At 39.4% G+C, this 12032-nt stretch overlaps 1 protein-coding gene across 2 annotated transcripts in view; it reads right to left on the reverse strand.

Moving 5' to 3' along the window:
- Positions 1-12032, reverse strand: part of LOC145687838 (glycerophosphocholine cholinephosphodiesterase ENPP6-like) — a 118128-nt gene that overhangs the window by 26075 nt on the left and 80021 nt on the right. For both annotated transcript variants that reach the window (XM_081761293.1, XM_081761294.1), the window contains exons 3-4: positions 7486-7628; positions 2985-3165 (exon numbers count right to left, since the gene is read on the reverse strand). In XM_081761293.1, coding sequence (XP_081617419.1) covers positions 2985-3165; positions 7486-7628 — 324 coding nt within the window. The remainder of the gene's footprint in view (positions 1-2984; positions 3166-7485; positions 7629-12032) is intronic.

The following is a 12032-nucleotide window of genomic DNA, read 5'->3' on the forward strand; positions in this document are numbered from 1 at the left end:
ATTAGGTGCTGGAATGTTTCTTGGGGAATGGAAGCCCATTCTTCACGGAGTGATGAGCTGAGGAGAGGTATCGATGTAGGTCGGTGAGGCTTGGCACGAAGTTGGCGTTCCAAAACATCCCAAAGGAGTTCTATAGGATTCAAGTTAGGACTCTGTGCAGGCCAGTCCATTACAAGGATTTTATGGTCATGTAACTGCTCCGCCACAGGCCGTGCAGTATGAACAGGTGCTCAACAAAGCAAGAAGGTGCTTAAAACATCAATGTAGGCCTGTGGTGTAAGAGTGCCACGCAAAACAACAAGGGGGCAAGCCCCTTTCAAGAAAAACACGACCACACCATAACATCACCACCTCCGAATTTTGCTGTTGGTACTACACACGCTGACAGATGATGTTCACCGGGCATTCGCCATACCCACACCCTACCATCGGATCGCCACATTGTATACCGTGATTCTTCACTCCACACAACGTTTTTCCACTGTTCAATTGTCCAATGTTTACGCGCCTTACACCAAGCGAGGAGTCATTTGGCATTTACCTGCGTGATGTGTGGCTTATGAGCAGCCGCTCGACCATGAAATCCAAGTTTTCTCACCTCATGCCTAACTGTCATAGTACTTGGAGTGGATCCTGATGCAGTTTGGAATTCCTGTGTGATGGTCTGGATAGATGTGTGCCTATTACACTTTACCCTCTTCAACTACCGGCGATCTCTGTCAGTCAACATACGAGGTCGGCCTACCCGCTTTTGTGCTGTACGCGTCGCTTCACGTTTCCACTTCACTATCACATCAGGTACAGTGGACCTAGGGATGTTTAGGAGTGTGGAAATCTCGCGTACAGACTTCTGACACAAGTGACACCCAATCACCTGACCACGTTCGAAGTCCGTGAGTTCCGCGGAGCGCCCCATTCTACTTTCTCACGAAATCTAATGACTACTGAGGTCGCTGATAATGAGTGCTTGGCAGTAGGTGGCAGCACAATTTACCTAATATGAAAAACGTATATTTTGGTGGTGTCTGATACTTTTGGTCATATATATATTGCTGGATAACACAAGTGACAAGTAGAGACCTACACATAATCCTACTACAAAGTAGTGTGACGAAATTAGGCAGCACTGCTAATATCTTGGGAACGAATTATCCAAGACAAGTTGTCAAAAAGTACTTTAATCCAGCAGTGGATTAACAATTATTGTTGATAATGGTATGTATGCGCTTCCAATATAAATAACCCTCACCACTACACTCATGTGAACCAAGTTCTCATTCTTGATATCTGAACATTTGAGAGTAAGAAATGAACGCTTATACCTTGTTCTGAGAGATCATATGTTTATCACTGTAGCTATAAGAATCTCTAAAAACAGGGTTCAACTAAAATTTACTGTTTCTGTGTATAAATGGTAAAAATTACTGCTATGTCTGGGTATAACAAAAGGTTCTGCAAACTCGAAATATTTTAAAAACTGGTTCAAGCAAACCGGTGCGAAGCGGCTGAATAGCACCACTGCTTTAGGTTCATATTTCGTATAAAACTCCGTCAGTGTAGGATTTAATGAGCAAATTTGTACAAACTTTAAAGTTCTATTCCAAAGAGTTGTAAAGATCTGATAGAAGTTGACTTAAAGGTTCAAAGAGCCCCCTTCTCACTCATAGGACTGTCATTTTGTAATATGCTACCTCACTCTCTGCCCAGGGTTGAACGACGACATTTGCACAAACTTCAAGTTCTTGTGTCCAAGAACTCCGAAGATCTGGTAAAAGTCGAAAAAAATATTCAAGACACTCTTCTTCCCCATAGAAGTGGCATTTCGTAGAACCTCTTTTTTCTTCTTCAGTCTAGGGTTCATGGGAAATATCTCTGGTCTACCCCCTAAAAACATCACTCCTTATAGACATGTCTTTCCATTCCATTTACAAACATATCGTTGAATTTTACCTGTAAATTTTGCAAAACTTGGTGTACTTAAACTTGATAAGCACCTGGACTTGTTCACCGACAAAGCTTTATTTTTTTTTCTCATAAAAAGGGAGCGAAGTTCTTAGTTTAGAATAAAATATGAGAGAGCACAGTAGATTTAAACAATATCATGGAAATTTGTTTAATTGAATAGTTAAGAAAATTGCATTAATATATCTATAGACTGATTGTTCGATGTTTTATTAGTTTAAAGATATATGCTGAAACAGTGGCGTAGGGAAGGGGGACAGAGGGGCCGGGCCCCCCAAAGAGGTCCGACAATGTACTTTGGTACTTTGATGTTTGTAATTTTTTTTATATATTTTTATGCTTATATATTTTTTGGTTTGTAATTTTTCTATGTGTACCTATAACAGCACTTGCCCCCCCCCCCTCAAACACACATCCTGGCTACGCTACTGTGCTGAAAATACTCCGTCGAAATATTTACGTTTGTAAACTAGAACCTTTGTATTTCAAGTGTGGGCCTTCTGGCGATGCTGTCGATGTGTGTTTTCCCATACGTCCCTCGAAAGAGGAGGGACAAGTTGCTGTGGCCGAGATCCTTGAATGGTTGAATGCGGACAGAGTTGTCACATTGAATTACTTTACAGGTTTCGCTGTGCATTATCTTGTTAGCCATTTTAAATAGCCCACAATCTTCATTAACCAAGACTAAACGACTGAATGACAAGTTGGCAACACATTCGAGGTCATTCACTTCTTTCCCCGAAGCAAAGGGAAGGTTTCCTCCGTAAGAGAGCGGCGGGGGTGGGTCCGAAGTATATTTCACATATTTTCCGAGGACACACTTGAAACAGAAAGGCTCTAGTACTATATATCAGTATACAGACCATAATATTTCGAGTATGTAGTATTGACTAATAGGCCATAGATCACAACTTCTTGGATGCAAATACTAACCCTGGGCGTACATCTTACTTCAACGTAAGAAAATGTGTCTGTATATAATCAACATTATAATGTTAGGAAAACCTTTGTTGTTAGATTACCTTGCCCAGAAATACACTGCAGCTTTTAAACCATATTTCGTAGCTGTTGTCCATATAGGTTCCCCGTTTCTCCACCAATGAGCAAGCTCTGTTGTTTGTGGATCAAACAGGTTAAAAGGAACTTGGCGCTGGTTGTCGTAAAAGTCGTTGCCAACAATACCATGGTTTTCCACGTGCAAACCTGCAAAGAAATAATATTTCAATTAGATTTTCTTCAAATATTTCATTAAGCAAAATGATGGAATAATCATCAAGACCCAACTTGCAAACTTCCTACATATGTTATGCTTTTCTTGTTTTATATGGAGTTTGGCGTCCCGTTCGGCACCGAGGCTGTATGAGACGTAAGATCCGAGTCACACGAGATTCTGCTGGAACTCGAACCCGTCTTTCGCGCTTTTGGGTCGTGCGCTAAGAGTACATCACCGAGTGAGTACTTGTGCTATGCGTCCCATGAAAGTTTATAGTTAATATTAATCAACGGTTTTGCAAATTTGCAAGTGCAAAGGATAATGCCTTATTGTCTTTTGTTGGCAAATTATATTACGTTGGTTGACCACTACGAAAAAAATTGGGCCGCCCGTCTCCCTTAGTCTAAAGGGCATAATCGCGGGAAGTTAAAAACTGAAAAAAAGAAGTACACCATCACAAAAATGTAGCTGTTTTCTTTTTAAAGGGCATGAAATGCAATTTTTGAGTTGGAAGTTCAAAGAGAAACAAACGTCAGTTGTCCACTTATACAGTATATTCCCGGACCCCAAGACCCGTAACCACCGCGATGTATACGTATACCGTCCTATTCCCAGTATATACGTAATTGAATTAAGAGGGGGTGTTGCTGAATTAAAAAAAAAAGTGATTGTAGGCCTGCTATAAAAACTCGAAACTTTCTCATGAACTTTTTCATGAGTTGGTTACTTGGTTCAGTCTAGAAGATAAGATCCAGACTGTTCAGTTACAAAATGTTATATTAATATTGTAATATTTGCGTGGGTAGAGACAATGACAGTTCGGGATTCTAGCCCTTCACCTAATTCATTTTACAAAATATTACAAAATAGTCTACAAACTTAATATCTTAGACAGTGTTCGAAGTGGAAAAAAAGCAGAGCGGTATATTTTATTACCAATTTGACTCGACATATCGGCTATCTAAATGTTGAAATACAGTGATGGTATGTTGCCTGAAGGATTACATTTCTATTTACATAATGACTGTAAACCAATGGAGAACTTCATTGTAGTTACGGGAGACACGGAAAGACTTTCTTTAAAAAAATAAAAATATCCCCTTAAGTTGTATTATAGAGAATTATACACGAAAATGCTCAAAACTGAGTTTTATATTAACAATTTCCTGTGGGAAAACTCCCGAGCTCCTCACTCGACTTAAGGGGTAATCTAAACTCCCGGAAGATCCGATCCTCCGCAGCAGACAACCCCTAAATCCGCCCATGCTCAAAATACGACATTTATATGCATTAAGGCAAGACGACACATATGTATAAGAAAGAAAATTCAATATGGCACATCAATATATAAACTAGATGAATTTCTTTGAAAACATCTCATTTTAAAAACAAAAGGTAAGAAAATGACAACATAAATGTCTGGGTTGTCAACTTAGAAATTATTTCTATATAAAAAATATAAGTTTTACGTGCAAAGCTATTCGTTAATTACTGTTTAAAAATGGATTTATTAAAGGTATTTAGCATCTACTCTCCAGTGACGGTATGTCTTGATTATTGTAAAACCAGAGGCGGCGTGCCTTCGAAACTGCAAAACCAGAGGCGGTATGGCGTACCACGGCATACCATCTCACTTCGACCACTGAATGACCAGAGAGGTGAAGGAAGGAAATGTTCTATACGGGAACCCCTTTAGCTCATAGCAGCCTCCAGGGCGTCTTGCAGCGACTTCAGGATATAATACTTTTGGTAACCTCCTTAGCTCATGGCAGCCTCGTCAGATACGATTTGTGGTTAGGAATCTCCTTCACTCAAGGCAACCTCCAGGGATTTTAGGCAGGGCAGTACTCCTTCGTCCAAAACGACCTCCGGAGTAGGTATAGGTAAAGCCAGCGTTTCCCAACCGGTGTGCCGCGGCACACTGGTGTGCCGTGAATGGGCCGCTGGTGTGCCGCGAGAAATCGAAACAAAATTATTAATTTTATAGCAATCAAATTGCAAAACGTAGAGAAAAATGTATATTTGTATTTCACATTACTATGAACCTCTACTATGAATCTACAATTTTAAGTTTCATATACTGAGAAAAATCCGTTCTCCAGACAGCGATATATTGTACAAATATACGGAAACCTCTTGCTTACTACAGGAATTAGTACGAGGCATACGCTATCCTTATGCTATATATGCACTGCCTAGATGCATCCTAGATGCTATATATGCCTTAGATGTTACATCATGCCGTTGCAGACTATTTCGTAACTTGAAAATTTAAAATATCATTCAATCCTTTCAAAAAAATTACCTACATTTGTGTTTTAAAAATAAGAGATATTTGTTTGTTTGTTCGTTATTTAGTGACCTTCCTTCTTAGTAAAAAGGTTGGATACAGTTTTTAAAAAGAAAGCGTATTTCTAAAAACCTGAGTCCAATTTTTCATTGCATTTGTTTTCTATTTTTAAATTTGAATGAAAAATAAGCATAATTATTTACCACGGGGGAAAACCAGTGATCGAGCTTTCTTCTCTGTGAGGAGATCAACAATAACAGAAAAAATACTACTGTGTTTTATATTTACAAATAATAATATCTATAAGTGTGCCGCGAGAATCCAAGTAACACCCGTAGTGTGCCGCAAGTTGAAAAAGGTTGGGAAACGCTGGGTTAAGCGTTCAGTGGTCAACTGATGCCTTCCTCTTCTTTGGTTTCACTTTTATAGGCCACTAGCAGCGTTCACCCCGCTTCGCTGCGGTCACCCCGGAACGCAATAAACTTTGTTACTTAGATAATTTTTACTTTTTCGCTTTCAAGTGATATGATAAAAAACATAGAAGATTGCAGTAAATGTTAACATTATATCGCCTGTCATTTATGTTAACCCGCCCCGCTTCGCTGCGGTCACCCCGGAACGCAATAAACGTTGTTACTTAGATAATTTTTACTTTTTCGCTTTCAAGTGATATGATAAAAACCATAGTAGATTGCAGTAAATGTTAACATTATATCGCCTGTCATTTATGTTAACCCGCCGAGTGACACGGTCATGCGGGTTGCATATAAATACGTTTATTTTTACCTATGATGAACTAACAAAGGATTTGTACGTTATGGACACTTGAATGGTCAATTATCTCAAGACACTGGTAATTAAAAATTAAAGTGATATGATAAAAACCATCTAGGGTCCAAATCCTAATAACCCCCCAAAAATGAAAGAAATTGGTTCAGCCGTATTAGCGTGATGAGGGAACAAAGGATTTGTACGTTCTCTTTTATATATAAGATTTCTGGGTGGCTCGTTCCTCTTCGGTTACTGTCGTGCTGTTCTTCGTGTCTTCCTGGTTTTGTGTGTCGTCTGCTGCTTATAAATAATATCATGTGTTGCTTGAATAACATGTGTTCATGCTGTAAGGTGCGGATCACAATATTATACCTGAGTAGCATTACTACTAATGATATTAAATGTGAACGCGAAATAAAAACAAGGATAGGAATGGCGAAAGTAGCCTCTAGGAAGAAGAAAATACTATTTTGTGGGACTCTGAATGAAGAGTTGAGAAAAAGACTCATAAAATGCTTCGTGTTGTGTATTGTACTTGTATGGGGCAGAAACATGAACATTACGCAAAAATGATTAAAATAACGACTGGAAGCCTTCGAAATGTAGATGTAGAGAAGAATGGAGAGAATTAGTTGAGTCGAGCTGAAACAAATGAGAGAGTCTTAGAAATGGTGGCGAAGAAAAGAACAATTTTAGATATTATTAAAGAGAGGAAGAGAAACTGGTTAGGACATTGCTAAGAAGGAATTGTATCATGAGGAAGTGCTAGAGACTATGGTGGCAGGAAAGAGAGGGAGAGGACGAAGGAGACTACAATTGATTGCCAATATCAAAACAGAAAAATCGTAGTGAAGACGAAGAGTTAATGAAAGACCGTGGGGCATGGAAGCTACTCAGTTGCGGCATGTGACCTGCCAATACCTATGGTGATGTTGGTATATGAAATCAGTCAACATATAACTTGAGGACAAGAAAAATCAAAATAAATATGTATCAAATGGGAAGATTACAATAATTTTGCTTACTTGAGTACTTAATTCAAGCCAAATTACGCTTGACCTCACAGTCAAATATCTAGCGCCTTATGCAGAGTCGTTTCGACGTATGCTTAGCGTCATACTAAAATTCTGACTACTGCAGGAGACTTATGTTAGTCGAAACCTTTAGTATAGCACTAATCGCGCTTCAAAACGACTCTGCATAAGGCCCCTAGTGTCTTTTGGATTGATAAGTTGTGTATTTAAGTTACCTGTTGCTATCGTCATCCAACTTGGACACGATATGGAAGGAAAAATTGCATTCATCCATTCAGCCCTCACTCCTTCTTCCATCAAGGTGGCAAATCCAGGTAGCCTTTCTAGTGGCTGTTGATGAATGTAATCCCATCGGAACCTGTTAGGGAAAAAATTAAAGCGTTGATGTCTTTCAATGATAATAGGCCTACATTTGACAATAATTTAGTTCTTATTAATCATTTTACGTAGTATAACGGAAATAGAAAGCGGCTACTGTGCACTAATTGTAGGTAATGGATATTTGACTGACAGTAAATGTTTGGATTCATACTACAAAGTGGCCAGAAAATCCCTCTACACCTGCACTTATTTCATTCCACATAAATACCGTTATAATGCGCAATAAACCATACCCTCCTAATTTCAATAAGACTCCCGCCAAAATTATCGAACCACTCGCAGGTGCTTCAACATGTGCCCTAGGTAATCAAATGGGGTATTTGAGACTTAAGGGCAACTTGACGCAAAAATGATATGTTCTTCTTAAAATCTTGTGTTGGTTTCATTGTTCTGAGTGGAGACATTTTGTGAAAGCAGTTTCCTTCTGAAAGGTAGTGAAGAAAACAGTAAGTAATTATATTACCCAGTTAATACGGATAATAATTACTTATTCGTATTTTCCAATTAAGATTGATATGGATATATAAATGAGCTTTTGAGAAATCTATTTTCATTGTTTGTAACTACTCATTATATTCCTACGGAATTTATTAAACTTTGAAAATTTATTGCTTCGAGCCTACCCTAGTGTCTTTAATAGGTGACTGAATTGGTGGCCAGTTCTTTCTCACATATAATTTCATTTTAGCTTGATGAGGGGGTAACTTCAGACAAAAAAAATAGGGTAAAATGGTACACTTTAATATTTTTAATTCGAAATTAAATAACTAATGAGAACAAAAGCGAGGCAAAACTCGAAATATAACAATTCCTTATGTTGATTTAGAGCTAAAAATCGTTACGTGAAATCTACCGACGAGTCAGAATCTACTTCATAACCCAAATTCTGATTACGATATTCATGATATTCTCTTAGATGACAGTAGCCATGAAGGTTTGGAATGTAGAATTCCACAACATGATTTTGACCAAGGCGAAGGAGCTCTTTCTCTGGAAGAAATTACAAAAGAGAACTTTGTCGTTGTCAAAACTAATAGCCTATATGACTTGAATACCAAAAGGAAAAGGGGAAAAGTATTTTGTAGCCTAAGTTACGGGAAAACATGGTTATGGTTAAGTTCATGCGAAAATATCAAAAGGGTAACAACATTTATGTTTTTCCTGGCATTGACGACAAAAATGAGGTTAATTTTGAACTTAATGTTCGTAGGATTTTCCTGACAAAAGTTTCAAGAGGGAGATACTATTTCGATATTACTCTATAGACGTCTGAGTGCAAACGTTTGATTTTTTTTACTTGCCTCTGTATATGTATTTTTTTTTAAATAAAACTCTTTTCCTATTTCCTACTGTGTCTCAAGCATCGCTTTCAAGTGTTTGATTTCTCATGCTTAATTGCAAAATTTTGTTCCTTGTCTCAAATTTCCCCATCTTGAGATATAGTTTTCCTGTCCCTATGAGATAACTAAAAATATAACTTATGATAGTCTGAATTCTGGGATAGTTTTTAAGTAGCTTTAGATCGAAAATTTTAAGTGTCTCAAGTAACCCCATTTGACGGTAATACTTCATAATATTTGTAACTGTTTGTCCAAAACATCCGTATGTGCACCTGCATTATCCCTGCACAGGTTAATACGTTCATGGACTTACACATATGCCACTAAGCACTCCTCCAAAGTGAAGTCATTGGTATCTGCCATTGTTGTTTACCAACCACGGGAAGCCGAGACAATGAACTGCTCAACGCACAGACTTTATTATCCTCCCTCTAGGGCGGTTACGCGACAATCACGTAGCAATTCACGTGAGGAGCACTGTTGCCATAACAATGATCAGGATGGGAAGTTCAAATCTTAAATATCTTAACATCTTACACTGTTACACACATTTAGTTCGAGTGTAAAGGAACTTTCTGGCCACACTGCACATAGGTGAAATTCTATACTGAACTACAAGCTATTTACTTTTGCAAGTGTATGGTGTTTGTTTAAAACAAGGTGTCTAAATAAATAGCATGAGGCTACATTAGTAGGCTATACATTATGAACATATACAACAAAGGTAATCAAGAAAGTTCTCTCGCTTTTTTACCCACCACCTTCGAACATCGCTATGTCACGTAAGACGTATCTGGAAGATCAAAAATAGTTCCCATCAGCATCGACAACCTGCTACCAACGATCTGGAAGGTCATGGATTCCATCGCTGTAGAACTTGGTGGACCGTGAAGCGAAGAAGGTATCAAGTGCATTTTGCACCTCTACTAGGGATTTAAACTGGTGTCCTCTAAGGTGATTGTCAAAGGAATGGAACAGGTGATAATCGGAGGTTTGAATGTTCGGGGAATATGGCGGATGCAATAGTGTTTACCATCCAAGAAGTAGAATGGTGTCCCGGGTCATCCTAGCCACTTGGGGCTTAGCATTATCCTGTAACAGGAAGACCCTTTTCCGATTCAGAGGTCCTGGCTCCAGAGTTTTGAGGGTTTCTTTTAACACGGCCCTACTGCTGACAGTACACAGTTGCATTGATGCTCTGACCAGCTGGTAGCTGTTTTTGATGCACGATGCAGCGAACAGTCCACCAAACACACAAGAGGACCTTCTTCTGTCGCAGTGCTGGTTTCGTCTGTTTTGAAACCAGTTCCTGGGATGGTAAGCAATGACGATGGCGCCGTGGAGCCCCATACAGGACTCACTTCTCCTGAATGTCAACACACTGTCCAGAAATGGCTCCTTCCTCAGACGAGACAGCAAAGAAACACAGGTGTCTGCTTGCGTTGCCTTCTGGCCCGGAGTAAAATCATGTGGGACCCATCGACTCAACTTGTAGTGCTTCCCAAGTTGATGGAGGTGCTGCCGAATGGTTTCTCCACTCACACTGAATTTTACTCCCACTTCCTCACATGTCTGACCACTGTTCCCTTCAATTGCTGCCTGAAGAGCTTCATTTTGTACATGTGTTTGTCTTCCGGCACATGGTACGTGTTTGAGTGCTTTGTTACTGTCCTTGAACTTGTTCAAGCACCGCTGCACTGTTCGCGTAGTCAAGACACCCTTACCAAAGGCCAGGCATATCTTCCGCCCCGCTGCAGCGGCGTTTGAGTCCAGTTTGAACTCATACAGTACATACGCCCTTATTACGCTCTATGGAGTTCCCATGTTCACTCTGTCCTTAAGAAGGTTCACGGTATAACTGAACTGCTACAACCAGGTAGTAGTTGCCCACACCAACAACTGACTTTCGCCTTATCTCCATACGCATTCAACTCACGGTGTGAGGGGCAGACCTCCACAAAAAACGACAGAACTGTCTTGGTTATCTTTATATTATTCAATCACTACTACTACTACTACTACTACTACTACTACTACTAATACTAATACTACTACTACTAATAATAATAATACTTTGGCCGTGGTGGCTCAGTGGTAGAGCGCTCACCTCTGGTGCATGGAGTCCTTGGTTTGATCCCAGCTCGCGCCAAGTGAGCATTGTGGTGGACAAACATCGTGTGCGTGGCTTTTCTCGGTGTTCTCCCGTTGTCCCGTTTCCTCACAGTTTCTTCATTCCACCATTTCACCTATTTCTCATCATCACCGTCTCCTTTAGCCTAGCCAGCATAAAAATGGGATGTAAAACTTCAAGATTTCATTTTATTTGGCAATAATAATAATAATAATAATAATAATAATAATAATAATAATAATAATAATAATAATAATAATAATAATAATAAGTAGAATGAGAATGTAGGAATAAGTAGAATGAGAATGTAGGAGGAAATGGGAGTACCCGAGGAAATTAACGGACGCGATGTTCTCCACCAAAAGCTTGCTTGGCTGGGGATCAAACGGGAGACCCACGTACCAGAGATGAGCCACCGTGGTCCCTAGTTCTACATTTTGTAAAACAGAAGGAACAGGCAATTCTGTTGAGAGTCTTCATCCCGGCGAAATTAAAATACCGCTAATTTTACAGTAATTATGTGATATCTTCAAATAGATAAAAGATAATTGAAATATGGAACAAGAGCGCCCTAGACAATATTATTTTGCGTGAGGTACCGTTATCATAAGTCATCTAATGGCTTTCCGTTTTCAGCTGTTTAGAAACGCGAAAATAAATGCCGATTTTCAAAATGGCTCGAAATCGAAAGCAGATAAGTGAGTCGTGATAACGGTTTCTCATGTAAAATAATATTGTCTAGCGTGCTCTTGTTCCATATTTCGATTATAGTAGTAATGGCGGTACTTCAGGAAACTTTTTGGCCCCTGGGTCCCTGCCTTAGGACCCATGGTCCCTGGCCGGGGTCAATGACCTAGGGGTACCTAGGACCACCCCCTCTAAATTTTGGCAGGGGTACCATGGCCCACCC

This window comes from Thermobia domestica, chromosome 6, assembly GCF_964235325.1.
Source record: "Thermobia domestica chromosome 6, izTheDome1.hap1.1, whole genome shotgun sequence".
NCBI classification, from domain to species: Eukaryota; Metazoa; Arthropoda; class Insecta; order Zygentoma; family Lepismatidae; genus Thermobia; species Thermobia domestica.